Source organism: Chionomys nivalis, chromosome 4 (assembly GCF_950005125.1).
Source record: "Chionomys nivalis chromosome 4, mChiNiv1.1, whole genome shotgun sequence".
Taxonomy (NCBI): Eukaryota; Metazoa; Chordata; class Mammalia; order Rodentia; family Cricetidae; genus Chionomys; species Chionomys nivalis.
The window spans coordinates 110562273-110589515 of record NC_080089.1 but is presented as its reverse complement, the minus strand read 5'-3'; the positions used below and the strand labels follow the sequence as shown (position 1 = coordinate 110589515).

The window sequence follows — 27243 nt, the reverse complement described above, 5'->3', positions numbered from 1 at the left end:
ACCTCGGGAGCCATCTCTCCAGCCCTAATGCTTCTTCTTTTTAAGTTGACTGTCTCAGGTATTTTGTTACAGTAGCAGACAGCTGACTAACAGTTTGTAACACTAACATTGCCTTGATTTGCTGTTAGTTCTCCATAGGTCTGGACAGTATTTCCAGTGACTACAGCATAGCCTGATGTGAAATTCTAAAACTGTCTGCTATAAACTGGTTCCTTTAGAATTATTTTATTCTTGGTCTCAAGAACCTACTCTCCCTTCTCTTAGATGGCAGGCCAACATCCATGATTGGTTTCATAATCAAGAAGGTATGATGCCAGCAGATCAGGCAGCGAGTAAGAAAGAGTAGAAGCTGTGTGCTCAGATTCATCCCCGTGTGAGAACAACAGCTATACGCTCGTAACCAAAATCATCGAACACACACAGTGGCAGACAGGAAACCAAGAAGGAGGGGAACTTTACAGTAAATCCCTGGGAACATGATCACACGTCTTCAGGAAGAAACCCCAGCCTGGGAAACCTCCACCAGAGCACAGAAGGCCTTGACATACTTGAGTCTCAGTCAAACCCCAGAAGATAAGAAAGGTCCCCTTTGGGCACAAAGGTGCCCCAGTGGCTCTAAGGTACCCCTACAGCAACAAGCAACCCTTCCAAAGTGTCAGGAGCAGCCTGTGGCTTCCAGCATCACCAACAGTATTCACCAGCAGGGGTTCCTACCTCGGACTTTTGGTGATAAGAAGGGCACAAGAGTCTCGACGGCCTGGAGAGAATTGACAGTGAATCTGAGTGAGAAGGAAAAGAGCAAGATGGTGACGCAGCACAGGGACCATCTAGAAAGTCAGAAAAGGCATCTTGGGTGGGTGAGCAAACCTAGCCTAGGACTCTAAAAGAGAAGCCTGCAGAGCGGTGCTCACTTGAGAAGAAATGACCATCTGCCAGAAGGAGACCCAGTTTCCAGCTCACAGAATGAACACCATCAACTGTTTCCGTGTGCACACAGCACAGACACCGTCAACTGTTTCCGTGTACACACAACACAGACACCGTCAACTGTTTCCGTGTGCACACAGCACAGACACAGTCAACTGTTTCCGTGTTCACACAACACAGGCACCGTCAACTGTTTCCGTGTGCACACAGCACAGACACCGTCAACTGTTTCCGTGTGTGCACAGCATGACCCTTCACATCTCTCCCCAGTGGTCCAGCCTGCCTGTACAGTTATATCCACTGTACAGGACAAAGAGTCTACTCTATCTTTGGTCTCTAGATGTAGTATCAATTTCTTCAGTTTTTCTGCATTCCATAACAATCTTTTTTTTTTCTTTTAAACTTAATTTCAACAACCAGAGTGCAATCTAAAAAGCACAAGGCTTTGACACTGTTGCTTTTGTACACATAAAACACCAGCAGCCCGCACGTTTTCTGTTAGGCAATGCATGAATCAGAAAGAATTCAGAGTAATTGCCTTGAAAGGTTAGCACATAGCGTACGGTTGAACAAGATACAGTAAATACAAGGATCATATATTAAGGAAAGACGCCCACACCAACAACTTAAATACAAATTAAATCTCCAACATCAGAACAGAACTTAACCATCAAAAACTAACAGCAAAGCGAATGATTTTAAAATGCAAGAGGCCGGGCGGTGGTGGCGCACGCCTTTAATCCCAGCACTTGGGAGGCAGAGGCAGGCGGATCTCTGTGAGTTCGAGACCAGCCTGGTCTACAGAGCTAGTTCCAGGACAGGCTCCAAAGCCACAGAGAAACCCTGTCTCGAAAAACCAAAAAATAAAAAATAATAATAAAATAAAATAAAATGCAAGAGTTCCTGAAAGGACGGAGAACACACGGTCTGGAAGCCAGCCTGGTGAGGGCTGACCTGTAGCAAATGACAGACATGCAATTCAAAGACAACAGTCCTCGTCTTTAAAAATAAACAAATAACAAACCTCCTCCATTTGAAACGAGTTCCAACCGTTATTAAAAACCCTCTGAGCTAACTGGAGGAGCTGCCACTCAGTCCAGCACTGAGAAGCTGCCCTCCTGTCCTTCCCTTCTCTCCAAAAGAGGAGCACACATGACACCGGTCATGTGGAAGGCGCTCTCTTCTGGTCCGCAGCACCTGCTCCATCTTTAAGCATTCAGCGGCTCAGTGAGGGCTTCAGCCCTGGCGTTGTTCTCAGGTTTTCTCAGCTGGCTCTCCTGCCGTCTCTCATGCAGCATGACGACAAAGTCAATTAGGAACACCAGACTCGCCATAAACCCAAACACCTATGGAGGAAAAGGGGAGTTACATGAGGAAGTGCAGGCTGTAACCACGTGTCCTACTCAGCCCAAGAGTTCATATCCACTCCACCCTCTAACTACTTTCCAAAAAAGATGTTCATTTTTACCTCCGTGTATGTATTTGTCTGGGGAGCGAATGCCACATGCATGTGGGTTCTTTTGGAGGCCTAAAGAGAACCCAGGGTCCCTTGGAGGTGGGATAGCGCCACTGATATGGGTTCTGGGGACCAAACTCTGGTCCTCTAGAAGAGCAGTGAGTGTCTGAGCTGCTAAGCCACCCTTCTAGCCCCACACTTAGTATTCCTTAACAGAATTTAAAAGTCACTGAATGAGGAAAAGAAGTGACAAAAGAAAAATGTCCAGAGTAACAGGTACTACTCAAAGTCCCACGAGGTAACAACGCAGCTCTTTTGTTGTGTGGTGCCAGGCACAGAACCCAGTGCTGCTGCACGCTCAGCAAGCGCGCTACCAGAGTTGCAGACCCGGTTCCGAGCTTAGGAGCTGCCACTGGAAAAGACGGCAGCCCAGGACAAACCTAGTCTATACTGGAAGAGATGGCAGCCCAGGGCAGACCTAGTCTATACTGGGAAGAGTCGGCAGCCCAGGACAGATCTAGTCTCCACTGGAAGAGAAGGCAGCCCAGGACAGACCTAGTCTACACTGGAAGAGACGGCAGCCCAGGACAGACCTAGTCTATACTGGAAGAGTCGCCAGCCCAGGACAGACCTAATCTATACTGGAAGAGACAGCAGCCCAGGACAGACCTAGTCTACACTGGAAGAGACGGCAGCCCAGGACAGGCCTAGTCTATACTGGAAGAGTCGGCAGCCCAGGACAGGCCTAGTCTCCCTGCTCCTCTCTCTCCAAGCTACTGCAGAAGTCCCCAACCAAACCTCTACCCGACACCACCAAACACATCTCATCCAGCAGCTACCCTCCACAAGGGACACTAAGAATTCCTATTAGCCTAGGACACACGAGGCTGACAGTGAAGGCTGAACTTCAAGCTACACACCCGTCTCCCTTCCTAGCTGCTGTCTTTTTTGGCCTCTCCTTAAGAAAAGGAACAGCTGCCAAGAAGGGCCCACCTGACAGGTCTCAGACATTGGGGTCTAAGGAGGCATGAATGCCACAGAGAGACAGGGGCTCTGAGAAGAGTGCAGTCCTACAAGACAGAGTGTGGGGGCCTCCCTGTAGGTTTCAGAAGAGGTCAGTTCTCTGCCATGTGGGTGAACAACAGTCCATGGTATACGCTTAGAGTCAAGTTGTCCCTGACTCTTGTGTGGCGGGGAAAGAAAGGGGAGAGCTGTGTGACCTTGAGGGTGCGGGAAAGTAGGGAGGTGGGGCTCCGAGAGAACAAACCTCTGGCCCAGACTGGCAGGTTGTTGCTCAGATGGCATCCATTAAAGACCACACAGAAGCTCTCCATCACACATCCAAGGCAACTGACGTAGTAATGGATACCTTAAAGCCCCCCCCCCCCGCCTCCATACAAACTGACAATGGCCCTGCACACACATCTAAAGTCAGACAGGGAGCCTGCAAAGTCAACAGTGCTAAACAGACCTCCACTGTCATGTAGAGCAGAGAGATGAGCGGCCTTACACAGAAGTACTGAAACTAACCAGCAAAGAAGAATGCCTGGAGCAGCCCCAAGCTCCACTAAGCCTAAGTCCTTTCTGAGTGGCGTATGAGGCTCCTGTGTTAGGTGACTCTCCCTTCCCCACACAGCCGCGCTCTCACACACCTGTAGAAGGGAGCTGTGGGCAGCCTCCCACCGCCCGGCTCCTGGCTCCCGGCTAGCTTTACCCGAAATAACAACACACAAACTGTATTCTTTTAAACACTGCCTGGCCCATTATCTCTAGCCTCTTACTGGCTAACTCTTACTGGCTAACGCTCACATCTTGACTAACCCATTTCTAATAATCTGTGTAGCACCACGAGGTGGTGGCTTACCGGGAAAGATTCAGCATGTCTGAAATAGCTGCTGGCTCCATTGTGTCTGACCTCACTTCCCTCTTCCCAGCATTCTATTCTGTTTACTCCACCCACCTATGTTCTGACCTATCAGGCCAAGCAGTTTCTTTATTTTTATTTTTATTTTATTTTATTTTATTTGGTTTTTCGAGACAGGGTTTCTCTGTGTGGTTTTGGAGCCTGTCCTGGAACTAGCTCTTGTAGACCAGGCTGGTCTCGAACTCACAGAGATCCGCCTGCCTCTGCCTCCCAAGTGCTGGGATTAAAGGCGTGCGCCACCACCGCCCGGCAGCAGTTTCTTTATTAATTAACCAATGAAAGCAACAGATAGACATATGACCTTCCCACATCACACACCTGACATTCTAAGGCACACTGCTAACAACCAGCTACCAAAGAAGCCTTCCTCTGACTTACCACCTCTCCCCATCCTCTTGAGGAACAAATTCTACTTTAAAATCCTCACCTCTAAGCCCTGCTAACCCTCTTGGTCCTTCTCACCCCATCTGCTGCTGAATTATTGGGTCTTAGCTTTTGAATTAGTTTTTTCCAGGTTAAAGCAGGCTCACAGACTATGTTAAAACTAGGCTCTACCCCTGAGGAAAAGCTCTCAAAGCAACCCCACAGCCCTCTGACCTCCTCAAGGACCTCAAACTCATATTCAAAAATCAACCAGATGAGGCCATTTCCTCCCACAACCCTACCTGCCTCTCTAACACGGGAAAGAATTCCTTCAAACTCTCCTCACTGAGCGCTGGTGACCAGCCACACTGACCATAATGATGCCCTTGCTGTCCCTGGCATAGCTGACTGCTGATTACAAGGGAGCTCTATGAACTTTCTAGATGAAACTGTGTTCTCTATTTATCCCTGGAACCTTGACCCACTCTCACAACAACGAGCTCCTCTCCTTCCTTTACCCTTTTAGCTTCCCGTGCCTGTGCGGTCTCCATTAGAGAGGTGCTTCTCTTATTCCTGTTCGGTGTTGATCTGCAGAGACTCACTCTGGTTCTAGACACTGCTATTCTGGCAGACGCCTCAGACTTATAGGATACCTATATCCAGAATATGTCCCAATTTTCCAAGCTTACAACTCAAGAACGCCCATTGTCAGGCACATCTACCACAATGCTTCCTTGGTGGCCCATGAAGCCCTCTGCTTTACCAGACAAGACTTTTAAGGAGGCACCAAGGCCGGACATCTAGATCCCTCACCCTGCAGCTTACCATAACTCTCAACACTTTTGCTGGCTGCAAGTAAGACAGTGAAATTTTGTTTGTGATTTAACAAATGAAGCCTGCCTGAAGATCAGAGTGCGGAGCTAAGCCACTAGTTAACCATAGAGGCCAGGCAGTGGTGGCATACACCTTTAATCCCACCACTAGGAAGGTCTTTTCCACATAGGAAGGGATACGGCTGGGTGGAGAGAGGAATATAAGGCAGGAGGAGCAGGCGCGTATTACATTCAGTCTGAGGATTCGTGGAGACAGGATCTTGCCCATTTTGGCCTGAGGATTTGGTAGAGGTAAAAGGTCTCTCTAGTGGCTGGCTCCTTTACTTCTCTGATCTTTCAGCATTTACCCTGAAATTTGGTTCCGGGTTTTTATTATTAAGACCAATTGGAATCCGTGCTACAACAGTCCTTTGACCCAGTGCCCCCCCTCCAAACACACTGGGCTGAATGTGTACCTCCTATCTCCTGACTCAGCGGCTAGCAAGTCACCATACGGACAGGGGTGCCTAAAGCCACACAGCTATCTCTTTCTATGGCTGCCTCAAGATGAAAAATCCTTCTAGTCATTAAGAAGGTCCCCCCACTTGCCGGGTGGTGGTGGCACATGCCTTTAATCCCAGCACTTGGTAGGCAGAGGTAGGGGGATCTCCATGAGTTTGAGACCAGTCTGTTCTACAGAGCTGAGGTGCTTGGGCTACCAAAGAAAGCCTGTCTCAAAAACAAAACAAAATACCCCCCCACACACACACACACGAAGATTCCCCACTCTATCCTCTACCCACAGGCACATCAACACCTCCGATCTCTCCAGAGCTCTCAAGCCTGGCTCCTACACATGACAGCGGCAGGACGGACCCCAGGCAATGTCTCGACCCCTGGCCTCTCTCCTCCACCTCAGTCGGAAAAGGCAAAACCTGGACCTGCTGCTTTAAGACCTGGCCACTTTAGGAGTCAAGGTAGCATGGAAGGGATCCAGACACACCACCCAGCAGCCTGCCAGCCCAGACTGGCCTTGAAGCATCTACTTACTTACTTATCAATGTCCTACAAATCCCACGTTCCTCCAGTGGAGCCGCATTTTACCTTAGAGCACCCCACCCCAAAACTTGTAAAGGGAAGGCAACGCCCGTTTCCGGCCTTTTCAATGGATTCAAGGTCAAGTCCCTGTGGTGGTGGCCAGCATTACTAGCTGAACCCTCTCAGCCTCTGCTATACCTGACATGTATGCAGAAGCCTGTGTGGACTGTCCATCAATGACATTCAGTTCAGTGATAAAGAAAATTCCACAAAATGGTATCAAACACATGCTTATTAGCAAGGGCTTCACTGACCCACAGATGTGTTAGGGGAAACGTGATTTGCAACTCAGGTTAGGTGGAGACAGATAAAGCTATTCATATCTAAAGGAAAACTCCATTTTAAAAACTCTACTGGGTTAAATGACCTAAAATACATTTTCCAGTTACTTGTCACACAGGGACATGATGTCACCACCTACTTCCTCTTCCCTAAATCACTTCCTCATTGTATTATTCTAACATATGACCAAACATTCTGAGAATTCTGTCAAGAGACAAAAGACCATGCTTCAAATTTAGCTTCCTCACTAGCAAAGCCCTTAAGGAAGTGGAGACAAAACAGGAAGAAAACAGCACCAAATCTCTTGCAACTCCAGCCTCCTCCATGACTTTGTGCTGAGTGGGGGGGGGTGTTGACTTCCTAGGTAGCTGGCCTCAGTTTCCAGGATGCTAGGACTGACGGCAATCCCACACCAGGCTCACATTTCCATGATGACTGGTCATCTCTCAGAGTCTCTGACTTCAGTTCCTCAACCCCCCCTCCACCCTGAAGAACACACACAGTAAACCGGGCTCTGCACCATTCATTTCCTTAATGTGCGCAGCACAGCCCACACAAACTAATTTATAAACTCTCTACCGAACATGGGCCGTTCCCCTTTGGAGGCCTGACTGTATCTGTCCATCCCCTTACAAACCAGGCTGGCAAGGTGACGTCTGCAATTCTCTCAAGGCTTTCTTTTTAAAGATTTTACTTTTTTTTTTCTTTTCTGCATCTGAGTATTTTGCCTGTATGAGTGCCTGGTGCCGCAGGGAGTCGGATCCTCTGGAACTATGGATAGTTTTGAGCTGCGATGTGGCCACTGGAAACTGGAGCTGGGTCTTCAGCAGAATCAGCAAATGCTCTCCATGCTCACCCATCTTTCAGCACTCTGAACACCTTTTGTATTGTTCTATCTTAAAATGTAGTTTCAGGGCTAAGGCGATAGCTCCGTCAGTTAAATTCTTGCCTTGCAAGCATGAGCACCGCATTCAATCTCCTCAAACCCACATTTATAAAGGGGCCATTGCCTGGTGGCACACGCCTTTAATCCCGGCACTTAGGAAGCAGAAGCAGGCAGATCTCTGAGTTCAAGGCCAGCATGGGCTACAGAGCAACCTCTAGGACAGCCAGAGCTACACAGAAAAACCTTGTCTCGAAAACCCAAAAATAAAAAAATAAAAATGAAAATGAAAAAAGGGGCCAAAAAGATGGCTACATGGGTAAAGGTGCTTGCTGCTCTAAGCCTGACAACTTCAATACGAGCCCACATAAAGATGGAAGGAGAGAACGACTCCCAAAAGTCTTCTGACCACTACATGCATGTTATGGCGCGCGTGTGTGCGCGCGCACATACACACACACACACACACACACACACACACACACACACGTAGCATGACTAATAAAAACCCAGAGACAGACACTGGGGTTCAAGTTGAAGATTAGAAAATCAAAGCAGCCAAGTCACTAGAGAGTTCTTACCTCTGCCAAGGGCGATCCTGTCCTAGCGTGACTGTAACTACAATGCTCTCCACCAAACCTCGGACTGCAAGGAGACCGCACTGAACTCCTGCCTTGGATTCCTCTCTAATGCTGGGATTAAAGACATGTCATCCCAAGTGCTGGGATCAGAGGTGTGAGCGCTGGTCTTTTAGACTGAGTCACACTCACACAGCCCAGGGTGGCCTTGAACTCAGAGTGCTGGGATTACAGTATGGCCACCACTGCCTGTCCTCTATAACTAACTAGTGGCTCCTGTATGTGTGACTAACTAGTGACTTAGTTCTTAACTAGTGGTTTAGCTCTGCACTCTGATCTTCAGGCAAGCATTACTTATTAAAGCACAAATAAAATACCACTATACACACATTTCAAAAGCTAGATGTTGTGATATGGATTTGTAATCCTAATACTGAGGAGGATTACAAAGATCCCCAGAACTGGCTGACCAGCCAGCCTAGCCTACTTGGTCAATTCCCAGGCCAGTAAGAGGCTCTGTCTCAAAAACCAAGGTTGTAGACTAGAGAGAAGGCTCAGCAGGTAAGAAGATCCACTGCTCTGGCAGAGGACCCAAGCTCAGGTCTCAGCTCCCATGCTGTGAGGCTGACAACCTCCTGTAACTCTGGCTCCCAGGGGATCGGACACCTCTGACCTGAAGGCATCTGCACATACATGTACATACCCACACACAGTCTTACCATCTGCACATACATGTACATACCCACACACAGTCTTACCATCTTTTAAATATTAAAAAAACTACCCATGTTGTCCTGACCTGCACACACACATACACACAAACTCACACACACTACACCCTAAGGCTTCCTAATGTGGTACTAGCTGGCAGCTCTACTGGCTGAACTTCCCCTTGTTCACAAGGCACTGGCACCTGCTGACTTGCAGGAAGACCCATCAGCCTGTGCTCAGTCATTCAGGCTTCCCACACTGCTACCAGGCAGTACTGCCCACTCCCCTTCCTTCACAATTCTGACCTGTAAAGCTACAAAACTCAGTTTTCCTGGTTTGCTTGGCTCAAAATTCACACACAGGCTATTTAGTCCTCACCTACAGAGGTTCGTGTGTCTCCCTTCATAAATACTCAGATTGGATCATAGGGTGCTGCCCCAGGCCTTCGAAAAGTGTTGAATAATTCAGGGCATACAAAGATTACCTTTCTAAAATCTAGAATAATACAAATTAAAAAAAAAAAAAACAACAACACAAACTTGGAGCCAGGTGTAGTAGCACATGCCTGGGAGGCAAAGGCTGGCGCATCTCTGAGTTTGAGGCCAGCCTGGTCTACAGAGTGAGTTCCAGAACAGCCAGGACTACACAGTCTCCAAAAACAAAAACAAAAAACAACAAAACCCACAACCTTTGGCTCAAAGGATTCAAATAACTAGCTCTTCACTGAACTACCCTTTGTTGCCTCAAAGGGTTTTACAACTCAAAGTGTGACGCCGAAGTGAGTTTGGGACAGGCAAGTATGTTTTTCACAGCGCTGTGACAGAGAACGTGAGAGCTGATCGACTCCGCAGAGAGGACTCGTCACGGTGCCAGCTGGTTTTTTGTTTTGTGGTTTGGTTTGGTTTTTCAAGACAGGGTTTTCTGCAGCTTTGGAGCCTGTCCTGGAACTAGCTCTTGTAGACCAGGCTGGCCTCAAACTCACAGAGATCCGCCTGCTGGGATTAAAAGCGTGTGCCACAGCACTGCCCGGCTCCACAGTACTAGTTTTAAGAATGGTTGATAATGCCCAGCAGTGGTGGTGGCGCACTCCTTTAATCCCAGCACTTAGGAGGCAGAGGCAGGCGGATCTCTGAGTTCGAGGCCAGGCTGGTCAACAGAGCAAGTTCCAGGACAGGCTCCAAAGAAACCCTGTCTCAGAAAAAAAAGGTGGGGTGCTGGAGATATGGCTCAGTGGTTAAGAGCACTGGCTGCTCTTCCAGAGGTCGTGAGTTCAATTCCCAGCAACCACATGGTGGCTCACAACCATCTGTAATGAGATCTGGTGCCCTCTTCTGGCATGTGAGCATACATGGAGACAGACTATTGTAACATAATAAATAAATCTTTAAAAAAAAAAAAAGCTACTTGCCTAGCATGTATGAGGCCCTAAATTCAATCCCCAGCATTGCAACAAACAAACAAGAAGAAGAAGATAAAGAAAGACAGAAAAAAAGAAAAGAAAAACAAAAAGTAAAATAAGTACTCAAAGGAAAACTGAAGAGCAGATCAAAAGAAGAAGAACTTCTGTTGGTTCACTCAAACACTCCATCACAACTTGCTGGGCTAACCCTGCAAGCCTTTTCTTCAGAGTGTCTCTGCACTAAAGCAGTACTACAGGGCAAAAAACCAAAAACTGTATAACAAAGGCTCTTGCCACTCGCATTACCAGATACTTGTTTATATGTAGGATAAAGTAAACTTTGATAACAAAATTCAGTCAAATTCAGTCCTAGGTTCTTAAGACTACCGTATTTGTTTACTTTTAGGTTTTCTATTCAATGTTACATTTAAAAGTAGAAGAAAAACTACTCTCAGGCTGGGGAGATGGCTCAGTGGGGTAAAGTGCTTGGCACACAAGCCTGAAGATCTGAGTTCAGATCCCAGAGTCCATGTAAAAGTCAGACACAGTATTAAAAGCAGATCCCAGAACACCTACAAGAAATGGGAAGTGGAAATGGGACATTCCAAGAAGCTAATGGGGCCAAGTGAGATGTCTCATGCCACTGATCCCAGCACTCAGATCTCTTTGAGTTCTAGGCCAGCCAGGGTTACACAGTGAGACCCTATCTCAAAAAGGAGGGGTGGGAACTAGTGGGCTGGTTGGCCTGGCTATACAGCAGTGAAAAGACTGTCTCAAAACAAGGAAAAAAGACAGGGCCAACCTGAAGATCATCCCTTACCTCCACATAGATCACAGCACACAGGTGCCCACCTCACAAACACGCATCATGAATATAAATCAGTAATAATTATTACTCTTGTATAGAACTTATCAAGAACTTTCTAAATTCTCTATTTCTTTCTTTTAATGATTTATTTCGTTTTATTTTATGTGCATTAATATTTTGCCTGCATGTGTATCTGTATGAGGTTGTTGAATCTCCTGGAGCTGGAATTACAGACAGTTGTGAGCTACCATGTGGGTGCAGGGAATTGAACCTGGGTTCTCTGGACGAGCAGCCAGTGCTCTTAACTGAGGAGTCATCTCTCCAGCCCCTAAATCCTCTATATCTAAGGAAACAAAAATAAGGAAGGTTAAAAATGCAAAGTACTCACGATTGCAGCAATTTCAGCTGAGGTCCCAGCGTGGGTAGAAACAAAAATGATAGATGCCAAGAGAAACACACACCCTGTTCCCAGGGTGATATAAAAATCCTACAGGTGCAGAGAAAACAAGAACACAATAGGTTAGAAAGGCAGACACAAAGTTTAACATTTTGAATTTCGAAAACCCTTGAATGACTTACACGTTCTTGGTGCAACCCAAATTTAAACATGACAACCTGGTACCTTTCCAACACGTCTACACGCAAACACTATCAACTTTAAGTTGAACATAATTGTGTATTACAAAAAAAATATTGTTTGAGACAGGGTCTCACCATGTAGCCCTGGGTGGTCTGTGCTCAATGTGTGGACCAGGTTGGCCTGAACTCACAGAGATCTAACCACTTGCCTCTACTTCCTTAGCACTAGGTCATGTGTCACCATAACTAACTCATTTTCAGTTTTGATCTGGTTTTTCTTTTCCTTTTTTTTTTTTTTTTTTTTTTTTTTTTGTATTCCTGGGGAGTGAGCCTATGGCTTGTGAATGCTTGGCAAACACTACTACTGAGATCAACTTCTGTCTGGTAGTTTTATGCTTATTTCTACCACTGTGTGTCCAGCACACAGTGTCTGGTAGGGAGCAGGCACATAATTCCTAACTACACAGCCAATGAATGACACTCTAAAATGTAAGAAACAAAAAGTGACAAAACCAAACTTCTAAAAAAATGTTTAAGTAAGGCATGGTGGACCAAGTCTACAATGCCAGCACTCAGAAGCTGAGGCAGGAGGATCACAAGTTCAAGGCCAGTATGGGCTAGTAAGACCCTGTGTTAAAGCAAACAACATCGAAAGAAATGTCTAACATGAATTAGGTGAAGCCTTTCCCTCTCATTCTAGATTCATTTCCTGTCTCCGTCAGTGAAGTGGCGCCCGAGTTGCTAGGATGCAGAGAGCTAGAACATGGACACCACTCTTCCCGGTGCTTTGCTCTGAAAGCATCACCGCTGTGCCAATAAACCAGGACGACTGGCAGATGCGCGCCCTGACTCGGGCTGTCTTCCCCACTTACCGACGACTTGACTTTCCCAGCATCCACTCTGTCATACACTGGTGTGCAGTACACAATCAGCAGGACGAGGCTCAGGAGAAAGGCGCTGCAGCTCACAAACTCAAAGAAGTACAAGCCTCCACACAACGTGCACTCGGACACAACCTCTTCACAGATAAAGGCCAGCAAAGACAGCAGCTACAAAAGGAAACCAACTGACCTCAGTGATTCAGAGAACCCATGACAACCAAAACTACACGCAGGCTGTGCCTCGTGGCATGGGCCTATAAACCCAGACCTGTGGGAGGGTGATGCAGGAGGATCAAAAGTTCAAGGCCAGCCTTGCCAAGACTGTGAGACCACCCCTCCTAAGAAAAATTAAACCCACTATTTGTTTACTCAATATTTATAAAGTAGAGACTGGGGCAAACAAGATTAGCAGACAAACTTGATTAACAGAACTGACAGTCCTCTTGCCTTAAAGGGATACACCAATTAACTACTGTGTGTCAGACAGACTCAATGAAAGTGTTGTAACAGCCCCCCATCAAAAAAAAGGACTTTCAGAAGAAGAGAAAGCTGAATGCCACAATGCACAGCAAACTTTTTTTTTTTTTTTGGTTTTTCTTTTTTTTTAAAATATTTATTTATTTATTATGCATACAATATTCTGTCTGTGTGTATGTCTGCAGGTCAGAAGAGGACACCAGACCTCATTACAGATGGTTGTGAGCCACCATGCGGTTGCCGGGATTGAACTCAGGACCTTCGGAAGCGCAGGCAATGCTCTTAACCACTGAGCCATCTCTCCAGCCCTTTTTTTGGTTTTTCGAGACAGGGTTTCTCTGTGGCTTTGGAGCCTGTCCTGGAACTAGCTCTGTAGACCAGGCTGGTCTCGAACTCACAGAGATCCGCCTGCCTCTGCCTCCCGAGTGCTGGGATTAAAGGCGTGCGCCACCATCACCCGGCTTTTTTTCTTTTTATTGTGCTGTAATGAAAGAGTCAGGGAGAGAGGTAGGCAGAGGCATAGTTGGAGGCAAATGGTGAGACAGTCTAGAGCGCAGGGGATGTGTGCCTGCATACAGACTGCGGGAGGCAGCCAAGCAAGAGGTCTGAGAGATCACCAGGAGAGGGGGCAGTCTTCCTATGCGGCAACTGTGAAGAGTCTGCAAAGCGGAGAAACCAGCAAGGGCAGTAAGGAACAGCAGCCCAGGGAGGGGTTCTGAGATGAGAGCAAATGTGTCCAGCAGGTGGCGAGCACGCTACTGCTATGCAGAGGGCAAGAACCTGCATTAGCCGCACAAAAGAAAGCCGATGGTTGTATCACTGACAGTTGGCAAGAAAGCTGTCACCTGGCAGAGAAGTCAGATAACTCTGTACTTATGGGTGGGGGTGGGGAGACAGGGCAGTAGACTAGAAAAGCAGAGTCAAGTCAGGGTGCAGGGGACGAGGGCACAGGAAGGGAAGTTCAAGGAGAAAACACTAAGCACTTTTAACTGCCTTACAGAACCATGTGCTGGGAGGGCCTGGAGACAGGCAGGGCGCAGCTCTGGGAGGGAGGAGTGGGCGGGCGCTCAGGGGTTAACTCTTCAGAAAGCAGAAGAAGACTGACTGTTCATGAGCAGGTTTTGAGAAAGCTTGGGAAATGACCTTCTGAGTGCCCAAACCATCAAAAGGACTGATGACCCAAAATGAAAAGCCAAGGGAAATCCCACCTTACCCCAGGGAGAGCAGGAGAAACAGACACAAGAGTAGCACACACTGCTACAAAAGAAAGAAAGAAAGAAAGAAAGAAAGAAAGAAAGGAAGGAAGGAAGGAAGGAAGGAAGGAAGGAAGGAAGGAAGGAAGGAAGGAAGGAAGGAAGGAAGGAAGGAAGAGAGAAAAAAAAAAAAAGCACCAACAAAGCAGACTAGAGAGCTGGTGCACACACACCTATGAATCCAGCACTCAGGATCCACTGGAGTTCAGGGCCAGCCTGGGCTACAATGTGAGACCTTGTCTCAAAAAACCACCTAGGAAGCCGGGCGGTGGTGGCGCACGCCTTTAACCCCAGCACTCGGGAGGCAGAGACAGGCGGATCTCTGTGAGTTCGAGGCCAGCCTGGTCTACAAAAGCTAGTTCCAGGACAGGAACCAAAAGCTACGGAGAAACCCTGTCTCGAAAAATCCAAAAAAAAAAAAAAAAAAAAAAAAAAAAAAAAAAAAAAAAAAACCTAGGAGCTAGGAATGTAGCTGAGTGACAGAATGCATGTCTGGCATTCAGGAGGCCTTGGATTCAATCCCCAGCCCTGGGGGAAAAAAAAAAAAACAACAGAAAGCAAAAACAAAAAACAAAACCAGACAAGATTCCAGGACAGGCTCCAAAGCCACAGAGAAACCCTGTCTCGAAAAACCAAAAAAAAAAAAAAAAAAAAAAAAAAAAACCAGACAAGAAACAGGGAAGCTTGGAAAAGAAAGTAAAAATAAAAATCAAGAGCTGCATTTCACAATGGACAGTGAATAGCTCTCCCACACTTGTTTTCTTTTTTTCTTTTTGGCTTTTTGAGACAAGATTTCCCTGTAGCTCTGGTTGTCCTGGAACTCGCTCTGTAGACCAGGCTGGTCTCGAACTCACAGAGATCTGCCTGCCTCTGCCTCCCAAGTGCTGGGATTAAAGGCACATGCCACCACTGCCCAGCTCACCCACACTTTCTTGCCAATGTCAACAGACCAGCTAGTGCTTCTTCAAAGCTAAGCACTCCTGGGTACTCCAGGGAAATGAAAACCTACCTTAAGAAAAAGCAGGTACAGGAACACCATAACAACTTTATTCTCATAGCCCCAAACTAGACACAATGCAGGTGCCTTCATCAGCTAAAGGAAGCTGAGGTACAAAATGTCCAGCTTAGATCAATCTCCAGATAACTGTACAAAGTATAAAAATTCAATCTCAGCAGCTGGGGGAGGCTATAGCTCGGTTGGCAGAGTGCACACCTACCATGCGTGAAGCCCTTCGTTCACTACCCAATACTAGCGAATTAGTTAGTTAATTTGTAGTGGCATTCCATTTGTATTTTAATAAATAAAGTTTGCCTAAAGATCAGAGAGTAAAACAGCCCCACTGGTCAGCCTTACGGACCAGAGAATGGCAACACACATCTTTAATCCCAGTAGCCACACTAGTTTGCCATCGAAACCGGGTGGTGCACGTCTTTAATCCCATACCTAGAGAGGAATATAAAACGGGAAGAGACAGCTCTCAGACACAGTCTCATTCTGAGATTCCTTGAGGCAGATTCGCCATTTCAGACTGATGTCGAGGTAAGAGCCAGTGGCTGGCTGCTTTGCTTTTTGGATCTTCAGGTTGAACCACAATTTCTCTCTCTGAATTTTTATTAATAGTGCTTCATTAATTAATTGATTCAGCCTTGAAAGGTTATAGCTAGGAGCCTGGAGAGATGGCTCTGCCAGTCCTGGGCAAGCCTGATGACCAGCTCTCAATCTCAGAACTCGGAGGGTAGAAGAGAACCAATACTCAAGAGATATTCTCTGACCTTCACATGTGCACCGTGGCATACACTCCTACACACCACACACACACAGTAAACTCAGCCTTTGGGAGGTCAAGAATCAAGAGTTCGGGGCTGGAGAGATGGCTCAGAGGTTAAGAGCACTGCCTGCTCTTCCAAAGGTCCTGAGTTCAATTCCCAGCAACCACATGGTGGCTCACAACCATCTGGAATGAGATCTGGTGCCCTCTTCTGGCCTGCAGACATACACACAGACAGAATATTGTATACATAATAAATAAATATTTAAAAAAAAAAAAAAAAAAAAAAAGAATCAAGAGTTCAAGGATAAGAGAGTCTGTCTCAAAAAACAAGTTATATCAAAAACATGGTGGCACATGCCTTTAATCCCAGCATTTGAGAGGCAAAATGTCTCTGAGTTCAAAGACCAGCCTGATCTACAAAGTGAGTTCCAGGACAACCAGGCCTACACAGAGAAACCCTGTTTCCAAAAAAATTTTAAATAATAAATAAAAATAAAAGGTAAACAGAAAAAAAAGTCAAATGCAAAGTAGCATATAATCTTCTAAGGCAGTGGTTCTCATCCTCCCTAATGCTGTGACCCTTTAATACAGTTCCTCATGTTTGGAATGACCAACCATAAAGTTATTTTCATTGCTAATTCAAAACTGTGATTTTGCTACTGTTCTGAATCATAATGTAATATCTGTGTTTTCTGATAGTCTCAGGCTACCCCTGTGAAAGGGTCATTCAATCCCCCAAAGGGGTTACAAGCCACAGGTTGAGAACCACTGTTCCAAGGGAAACTTCCCACCTCACGACTAAAAAGGTTTTATGCCAGAACAAAAGCAGACCTGTTTCCCGTGAAGTTAACCAGACATAAAGTAGACCCCTATCCTGAACGTCGATGGAGGCATTCCCTGCCATTACATCACAGGATATGGAGTGACACACAGAGACAAATCACACATAACTGTTTCCTTAACCTCCTGCACTGGTGGCAACAGTATGGAATTTTAGGATGAGAATCCAATGTGAATTGTAAATGCATAAGGGTCTACTTGCTGTATAATTATATGTTAAAGTTTATCCAAGTTTAAGAGTCTAGGAAATGTCTAAAAAACATAGCTACATGGGGCTGGAGAGATGGCTCAGCAGTTAAGAGCCATCTGGCTGCTCCTTCAGAGGACCCAGGTTCAATTCCCAGCAACCACATGGCAGCTTACAACTATCTGTAACTCCAGGTCCAGGGGATTCAACACTCCCTTCTGGTGGCCCTGGGTACCAAGCATGCAAAAAGTACAGACATATATGCAGACAAAAAGCTCATATACATAAAATAAAAATACACCTATGTGTATGAAAGTCAGTTGAAGTCAGCTGTGGCGGGCACTCCTGTAATCCTAGCACCCGAGAAGCAGAAGAAAAAAGATCAGGAGTTCAAGGCAATTCTTGGTTAACGTTCCAAGCCAGATGACTGTGAGAAAACTTTTAACTGAGAATTCTGTCTGACTGCTCTTGACCCACTCCTGTGAGAGCTGTAGACAGTAATGCCTGGCCTGCAGCACAGACATAGGCTGCCTGTCTGGGAAGAAGGGCAGGACCGCTCCCAGAGTAGAGGGTCCCAGGCCACCAGTAGCCCTGCCCTATATATTAGCAAGAGTAATTCATACTATCAAGAGGCAGACTCTACCTGGCCATCCTAGCAGAAGGAAGGGGTTCAACATCCAGGCTGAACACTTACTAGTTCTGATCTCTAGGTTTTAAAGGGCAAGATCTTCGCATCACACACTACTGTCAATGTGAAGCTCGCTCCTCCCTAACGGTTCTTTTACAATCACCCTCCGCACGATGCCTGCTCCAGCGCGGAGTGGGCTTTAAGATCAGGCAACAATGGGTGTGTATGAGCATGTCATGATGGAGCAACACGAGCGATGCACAGGAAACAATGGGCAACCGTGCTTCACACCACACAGCTGAGCAGTCCTCGAGAAGTGGAGAAAATATTGGGGAAAAGCCCAGAGTAGCCAGACAAGGACGGATGGACACATGGGCAGGAGAGGACATTCCCAGTCGAGGGAGCAAGGACAGACTCAGGAGGGCAAGAACCTGCCCGGTGAGTCCAAAGGGGTAATGACCTAACTGGGAATGGTAAGAAATTCAAAAGGAATGGGTGTGGCTATGTGATGAGAACCGCAGGAGTCTGGGAATTAAGGGAGTTCCCCAGGTCAAGAGTAGAAGGTAAAGTGGGTGGTGGTGGAACTGCACCTTTAGTCCCAGCAGAGGCAGAAAGAAGCAGGTGAGTTCAAGGCCAGCCTGGTCTACAAAGCAAGTCCAAGACAGCCAGGGCTGATACACAGAGAAATCCTCTCTCGAAAAACCAAAAAGGGGGGCGGGGTGAGTACAGAATAAGTAAGTCAGGATAGATTGGTTTTCTTTTTTTTTTTTTTAAATAAAAAGGGAAACTTTTTTTTAAAAGTTTTTTTCTTTTTTCTTTTTGGTTTTTTTTTTTTTTTTTTTTGGTTTTTCGAGACAGGGTTTCTCTGTGGTTTTGGAGCCTGTCTTGGAACTAGCTCTTGTAGACCAGGCTGGTCTCGAACTCACAGAGATCCGCCTGCCTCTGCCTCCCGAGTGCTGGGATTAAAGGCGTGCGCCACCACCGCCCGGCCTCTTTTTTCTTTTTTTATTTTTTTCCCCGAGACAGGGTTTCTCTGTAGCTTTGGAGCCTGTCCTGGAACTCCCTTTGTAGACCAGGCTGGCCTCGAACTCAGAGATCAGCCTGCCTCTGCCTCCCAAGTGCTGGAATTAAAGGCGTGGGCCAACACCGCCCCCCTAAAAAGGGAAACTTTTAAAGCAAGTAAAAACACTCCAAACAATGTATCCAACAGTGATACCTAGGAATGAGTCAGATGGGGTGTTTTATTTTAATCTTATTTTAGTTGTTTTGGTAAACAGATACTTTCTGTATTAAATAAAGAAAAAGAATGTGCTCAATAAGAGAAGGAAGAATTTCAAGAAACAGTGGTCACCAGCATTTCACAAGTGATCAAGGGCAGGAAGCAAGACTCCCACACACAGCAAAGAAACGAATTTGATAAAAGGCTCCTTGCTGTTTTCTTGGTAAGCACATCCATTATTAACAGCAAGAACTTATCATACTAGAGACTGTTCAGCGAGCACACAGCTAAGTGCCCGATGCAGCCAGCTCTCTGAGACATGGCTAGAGGAAAAAGAGCATTCAGGGCCGGGATCATCTGGAGAACAGCTTCCCATCTGAGTTTACAGATGAACCTGAGCTAGTGCAACACGGTGTAAAAGTCTGTCTCCTTAAACATCTTAAAAACTGACTGGCAGAGAGGACTGGGGTAAAGGGGACACTCCTCCATTGCTGGTGGGAGTGCAAACTGGTACAGCAGCTTTGGATTTCTTTTTTTCTTTTTCTTTCTTTCTTTCTTTTTTTTTTTTAGATTTATTTTATTATGTAGACAGTGTTCTCCCTGCATGTGTGCCTACAGACCAGAAGAGGTTACCAGATCTTATTACAGATGTTTGTGAGCCACCATGTGGTTGCTGGGAATTGAACTCAGGACCTCTGGAAGAACAGTCAGTGCTCTTAACCTCTGAGCCATCTCTCCAGCCCTGATGCTTTGGATTTCAGTATGGCAATTTCTCAGAAAATTAGAAAACAACTTACCTCAAGACCCAGCAATACCACTTTTGGGTATATATCCAAAGGATGTTCAATCATACCACAAGAACATGTGCTCAACTATGTTCATAGCAGCATTATTTGTCATAGCCAAAACCTGGGAACAACCTAAATGTCCCTTGACTGAAGAACAGATAAGGAAAATGTAGTACATTTACACGATGGAGTACTACACAGTAGAAAAAAATAATGGTATCTTGAAATTTGCGGGCAAATGGATAGATCTAGAAAGCATCATATTGAGTGAGGTAACCCAGACCCTGACAGACAAATGTCATACACACTCACTCATAAGTGGCTTTCAGAAATAAGGTGGAAAAAAAAAAAAAGGCAGCCTCTAATTCACAATCCCAGAGAACCTAGACAACAATGAGGACCCTAAGAGAGACACGCATGGATCTAATCTACATGGAAATAGAAAAAGACAAGATCTCCTGAGTAAAGTGGGAGCATGGGGACCATGGGAGATGGCAGGAAGGGAGGGAAAAAGAAGGGAGGAAAGCAGAGAAAAATGCATAGCTCAATAAAAACAATTTTAAAAAACTGACTGGATGGTGGCGCACGCCTTTAATCCCAGCACTTGGGAGGCAGAGGCAGGCGGATCTCTGTGAGTTCGAGACCAGCCTGGTCTACAAGAGCTAGTTCCAGGACAGGCTCCAAAACCACAGAGAAACCCTGTCTCGAAAAACCAAAAAAAAAAAAAAAAAAAAAAAAAAACTGACTGGCATTAGTTAGACATTATCTTCTATAAAATTACATGTACTCAGAGAAGAGCACACTATTAAAAACAGTTTTAAGAAGCTGGAAAGATGATTCAATGGTTAAGAGCACTTACTGCCCTTGCAAAGGATCCAAGTTCAGTTCCCAGCATCCATGCAGGGTGGTCTACAAGCACCTGCAACTCCAGCCTCAGGGGATCTGACATCCCTGGCCTCTGCAGGTACCTGCACTGACATACACATAGCCTCACAAAAGACACACAGACACACACACAGAGGGAGAAAGAGAGAATGGATTTTAAAAAAAGAAAAAAAAAGGTTTAAGAACATATCACTGAAGCCACAAGCGAACATGCCTATAATCCCAGCACTCAGAAGGCCAAGATGGGGAGGACACCGTGAGCCTGAGCTACACAGCAAGTCTCAGGCTAGCCTGGGTTACACTATGAGATCCTCTCTCAAACAAAACAAAAGCTGGGCATGGTGGTACACCCTACAACCCCAGCACCTACCTCCCAGGGAGGTAGAGGAAGAAGGATCCTGAGTTCAGGGACACCTTCAGCTACTTTCTGAATTAAGGTCAATCATTCAAACAGGGAGGGCTACATGAGACCCTGTCTCAAAACAAGAAAAACCATAAAGATTGTACAATTACAAAGACCTGAGTTTGATTCCCTAGAACCTACAAAAAAGAACAAATAAAAAAAGAGCCTGGCATAAAAACAAAAAAAAGCTGGAAGCTGAACGTGAATAACTATGATGCCAGCACTCAGGAGGCAGAGGCAGAATTTAAGTATGTCTCCTAGTTACATGGGAAATTCAAGGCCAGTTGTGGCTACACGAGACTTCACCACCAGAGAGAGCACCCACAGGGGCCAGAGTACTGGGGAAGTGGAAACAAGCCAGCCTTGAGGCAGTTGACCTCTGCCCTCCACATACACACATGGGCACACACACAAACCAGTATAATTCATGCAGCTCACCACAACCTGTATCTCTAATTCCAGAGGATCAGATATGACTCTTTTTACTTCTGGAAACATCAGTCATGCACATGGCACACAGATACACATGCAAGAAAAATACCAATACATATAAAATTAAATAAATTCATTTGGGGTAGCAATTTAGTTTCATAGTATTATGCTAGCCAACAGTAAATGTTTTTCAATCATATGTATAATCAACAAAGATTATATGAAGCTTGGCAGTGGTGGCACACACCTTTAATCTCAGCACTTGGGAGGCAGAGGCAGGTGGATCTCCATGAGTTTGAGTACAGCCTGGTCAGCTAGTTTGAGCAGCGCGAGTTCCAGGAGAGACTCCAAAGTTACATAGAGAAACTGTGTCTCAAAAAAAAAAAAAAAAGTATGAATCCATATAAAGACCTTTCAGACTATGGGGACGACATGATGGCTCAAAATAAAAGCACTTGCCATGCAAGCAAGGATCTGAGTTCAATCCTAGAACCTGCATAAAGATGGAAGGAGAGAGAACCGAGTCCACAAAGTTGTCCTCTGACCTCCACACACATGACATAGCATGCATACCCATCCACATGAATCATGAACACAAACACACACAATAAATTTAAGTTAAAACTTAAATCACAGACTGGTTAATGTAGTCATTTAAACATTATAACCTGAAAAAATTCATCATTCAAAAAATAACAAATAAAATAGGAACATAAGGGCAAACCTACAAATAGAATAAAGCAAAGTCCAGTTGCATAAAATTGAAGATTCTAGCCCAGTGGTAGTGGTACACATCTTTAGTTCCAGCACTTGGGAGGCAGAGGCAGGAGGGTCTCTGTGAGTTCAAGGCCAGCCAGGACAGTCAAGGTTACACAGGGAAACCAGTGCGTGCGTGCGTGCTGTGCGTGTGTGAGTGTGTGTGGTCCAGGAGCTCCTGACAACATAGTTTCCCCCACTCCTTCACTGCTCAGCTTGGGAAAGGTAGAAGCCAGTGAGCCCAGCCTTTACATTTTCCACAAGTCTTTGACAAGATGCAGGTTAGACCGAGAGACAAACAGCAGCAGAATTCCAAGAGCCAGACAGGCTTTGTTTGCACTTCTACCATAATCTCCTGTGCTCGCAGGCTCGCCCTGTGCCCCTTGGTAAATTAGCTTGGTAACCAAGTCGGGAGCAGCCTGGGAGATCTACCCATGGAAAGAACCTAGAGGACGCCCAGCCCCACCGCCCAGGGCTCTGTTGGAAGAATTCCAAGTCTACTGCTCACAGCAGGCTTCTTTTTCTCTTTGGAGTCTTTGAGAATCTGTTAAGATTTATGAACCCAGGGGGCTGGAGAGATGGCTCAGCGGTTAAGAGCATTGCATGCTCTTCCAAAGGACCTGAGTTCGATTCCCAGCAACCACATGGTGGCTCACAACCATCTGTAATGAGGTCTGGTGTCCTCTTCTAGCAGGCATATATGCAAACAGAATATTGTATCCATAATAAATAAATATTTAAAAAAAAAGATTTATGAACCCAGAATAACAAATCACACACAAACGTCCTGAATACTTATCTCAGGGTTTGGTTTGGAGGTTCCCTGTTAACACACTGTGCCTCCTCTTCTGATTGTGATGGCTCCACACCCTGTTTTCTTATCAGAGTTCTGCAACACTATTAGACTTCAAATCAACTAAAGGCGCGGAGAATGGCAGAGTATAAGGCGAAAAATGTCTTGCCTATAGCGCTCATCCTGGATGCATTTTTATAGATCTCATCTATAACTTTCTTGGGACTTTTTAAAAATCACTCCATAGTATATTTTTATTGTTAATAGGTAAAACATTATTAAAACAGAAAAAGCAGGAACAAAAGGGCAACCATAGAAATGAAAGTGTTTAAAATTCCGTGCTAAAGAAAGCAAGCCTGTAATATTACAAGTTACAGGCTTTCTCAGAGGCAGTGTTCCGTGCCATTCCCACTTCTTAGGACTGATGGCAAACACAGAGAACAGCTAACAGCCTTTTCAAAGCAAACTGAGCCCTGGGATCCAACTGTCAGTACCAACAAAAACTTCTGGTTGGTTCTCTTATGCTGAGTTATAATAAAGTAATGAGAATTTTTTTAAAAAATATTTATTATATATACAGTGTTCTGCCTGTATGTCTGCCTGCAGGCCAGAAGAGGGCACCAGATCTCATCATGGGTGGTAGTGAGCCACCATATGCTTACTGGGAATTGAACTCAGGACCTCTGGAAGAACAGCCGCTGCTCTTAACCACTGAGTCATCTCTCCAGCCCCCAGTAATGAGAATTATTACTTTGGCTTTAGCATTACTTATTAGAAAATAAAAGCAACTGAAAATAATAGATTTAATGACCAGGAGATCAGGAGGCACAATTTCCTTGGAGCTGCAAGAATGCTTTGGTTGTACAGTGATTTCTCTCTGTTCAAAAAGGTTCATTAGAACTGTGTATTTTTCCACAGAGCACAGCAGGTATCTAGGAAATATGTGAGGACGAAGGAGAAGAAGACACAAGCACTCGGGAGGCAGAGGCTGGTGGACCTCTGTGAGTTCAAGACCAGCCTGATCTACAGAGGTCCAGGACAGCCAGAGCTGATACACAAGAAGCCCTGTCTCGAGAAGAAAAAGAGAGAGAGAGAGAATCTGGATCTATAGGTATAGCTCAGTTGGTGGAGTGCTAACCTTGCATACACAAGGCCCTGGGTTCAAGTCTCAGTACCATGTAAACCGCATGGTGGGGCACACCAGTAATCCCAGCACTGAGGCAGGGCGATCAGAAGTTCAAGGTCATCCTCCTCAACTTAGTAATGAGTTTGAAGGTAATCTAGACTACTAAGAGCCTGTGAAGAAACAGTGGGAGAAATAGAGTGGGGAGAGGGAAAGATGGGGGAGGGAGAGCAGGGGGAAAAGAGAGGGGAGAAGGAGAATGAAGAGAGGCAGGAAGGGAGTGGGGGAGGGGGGCAAAACCACACCCATTCGTGTAAAAGGAACTGGTTCTGTAAAGGTGCAATGACAGGATGGAGGCCCAGTGCCTAAGAACCTGAAACTGCCCACTGTGGACATTCTAGGAGGATGTGGAGGGAGGGACACCCAGGACCAGATTCTCTAGGGTCGTACACATCACTTTATCTAACTTGTCTCCAAGTGACTTCTTCATCCCAGCTTCCATCGCTGTAGCAACTAAAAGCAGTGCCTAACTGCTGTTTTTCTACCCCAGGAAAGTAGGTCAACTGAGTTCCAAGAATGTTAGTTCTGGTTATCGGAGTTTTAAGAATTTTAAACCTTCCCAAGGAAACCCATGGGCTGTTTTTAGCAAAAATGGTTCACAAAACAAAGCAAAAACCACAGTCTGTTTTTTCCTAAAATTGTCTTCTTGAAAAACACCCACTGACAGCTGAGTCAGGAGCCTGAAACGCAACATGAGTATCAATTTGATCATAATACAAATATCAAAGATGTCTACATTTTCGCGCCTAAGCTTATGGCACTTGAGAAGCATGCCGTGATCTAGTTCTCTCACCAGCACACACGAACCAGAAAGACGTCCTTTTGACTCTACCTGGAACCCACTGTGCAAGTTCAACCCATACACAACACAAATTGTCCGACAAGTTGAACTGGGCTAGCACCCGGAAAACCACAAAAGCCAGAAACGATAAACAGAAAGTACTTCGTTGTCTAAAACACAAGCACTCAGGGCGATAATGAAAGAGTGTTCGCAGAGAGAAGGGAAAGGAGGTTTCGGTGGCTGAGGGAGAGGAGCTACCGCGGGGCTACGGGAAGGAGGCAGACGGACGGCAACGCCCCCTTCCTTAGTGGAAAGGGAAGGAACTGGGGCGTGGAAACGGCGGCTTCCCGAACGAGGCCGAGCAGCGGCGGCCTCGAGCCCACAGTTCCCCAGCTCACAGGTCCCCCGCCCTGACCCTGGCCCGACCCCCGACCCGGCGCCCGCTCCTCCGCCGCCGCCGCTGCCCTCACCAGCTGCAAGCCTTTGAGAATGCGCCGAGACGATGGGAGCCGGCCTAGGAAGAAGTAGGCGGCCAGGCCGCTGCGCGCACCCCGGCCCGCGCCCGGGGCCGCCTCGGTGGTGGGACTGTACACCGCTCCGTTCTCCATCGCCGCTAAAGTCGCTCGCCCAGCAAGTCTCCGCGGCGCAGCAGGGGGGCGTCACTTCCTGAGACTCCGCCCCCGCTTCCGGTCAGCTCCGCCCTCGGCACGCCCACTCACTCGCCGCGCCCCGACCCGTAGACAGTCCCTTGGTTCGCCACGCCCCTTACCACGCCTTCCAGCTTCGCCGCACCCCAGTTCGCCACGCCCCCTCCACCTTTCCGGCTCTCCTGTTAACTCTTGAAATGTTGGTAATTGAGTTCCATGCTTTCAGCGGACTTTTCTTTTTCTGTGGCTTTTTCTTTTTTTGGTTTGGGGGGTGGGTTTTTTTTCATTACATTTATTTTTTTAATATATCTAGGGGCACTCTGTGGAGGTCGGGAAACTATTCGGGGAGTCAGTTCTATCCCTTCGTGTGGGTCCTGAGAGCTGAATCATCTAATCATCTTTAGGAGTGGCGGCTGGTGTCTTTACCCACAGAGCCATCCCTCCGCCCAGGCCTTAAGTTTGGTTTCGATCTGATTTTTTTTTTTTTTTTTTTTTTTTTTTGCAACACGATCTCACCACCCAGACTAGCCTAGAACACAGTAGTAGCTCCTGGAATTAGTGCCAATCGTCCAGCCTTGATCTCTAAAGTGCTGGGGTTACAGGCATGCACTCCTCCATGCTCAGCCTGTTTTATGTTTAAAAGGTGTCGGGGATGGAACTCAGGGCCTTCGGCATGCTAAAACCCACACACCCCTGTTGAGCTGTATCCCCAACCTCCTCCCATGGAGTTCGGATTTATTTTGTGGGATATTTGCACGCTGTGTGAAGATGTACTTGCTGTGATTGGTGTAATAAAAAGCCGACCGGCCAATAGCTAAGCAGGAAGTATATAGACGGGCTGTCCAGGGAAAGAAAGGAAGGGGAGAATGTAGACCCACAGAGATGCCAGGACGTGTGGGAGGAGCAGGGTGGGCAGTAAGTATCAGACCATAGATTAAGTGGGTTAATTTAAGTTATAAGAGATAGGTAAACCGGGCGATGGTGGCGCACGCCTTTAATCCCAGCACTCGGGAGGCAAAGGCAGGCGGATCTCTGTGAGTTCGAGGACAGGCTCCAAAGCCACAGAGAAACCATGTCTTGAAAAACCAAAAAAGAAAAAAGAAGAGAGAGGGAGAGGGAGAGGGAGGGAGGGAGGGAGGGAGGGAGGGAGGGAGGGAGGGAGGGAGGGAGGGAGGGAGGGAGAGAGAGAGGGAGAGAGAGAGAGAGAGAGAGAGAGAGAGAGAGAGAGAGAGAGAGAGAGAGAGAGAGAGAGAGAGTTAAAAATAGCCTGAGCGGGAGCTGGAGAGATGGCTCAGAGGTTAAGCGCACTGGCTCTCCCTCCAGAGGTCCTGAGTTCAATTCCCAGCAACCACAAGGTAATTTCCTCTGTAATGAGGACTAGTGCCCTCTTCTGGCCAGAAGACGTACATGCGGACAACACTGTATACATAATGAATAGTTAAAAAAGAAAAAAACAAGCCTAAGCTAAGGCCGAGCTTTCATAATTAGTACGAAGTCT

The 27243-nt window shown here is 46.4% G+C and overlaps 1 protein-coding gene across 1 annotated transcript; it reads right to left on the bottom strand.

Moving 5' to 3' along the window:
* Positions 1–1827: 1827 nt before the first annotated feature.
* On the bottom strand, positions 1828–25751 carry Cmtm6 (CKLF like MARVEL transmembrane domain containing 6). The gene is made up of 4 exons (XM_057768979.1): positions 25569–25751; positions 12693–12869; positions 11630–11728; positions 1828–2273 (listed from the first exon to the last, which is right to left on the bottom strand). The coding sequence occupies exons 1-4, from the start codon at positions 25704–25706 to the stop codon at positions 2136–2138; spliced, it is 552 nt and encodes a 183-aa protein (XP_057624962.1). The 5' UTR covers positions 25707–25751; the 3' UTR covers positions 1828–2135.
* Positions 25752–27243: the final 1492 nt, after the last annotated feature.

Bases quoted from the DNA above. Each gene is read 5' to 3' on its own strand.
- Cmtm6 (XM_057768979.1), bottom strand. From the start codon at position 25,706: ATGGAGAACGGAGCGGTGTACAGTCCCACCACCGAGGCGGCCCCGGGC. The intron at 12,870-25,568 runs GTGAGGGCAGCG...TTCCTTTTGTAG, and splicing joins TTCTCAAAGGCTTGCAGCTG to CTGCTGTCTTTGCTGGCCTT. The intron at 2,274-11,629 runs GTGAGTACTTTG...TTTCCTCCATAG, and splicing joins CAGCTGAAATTGCTGCAATC to GTGTTTGGGTTTATGGCGAG.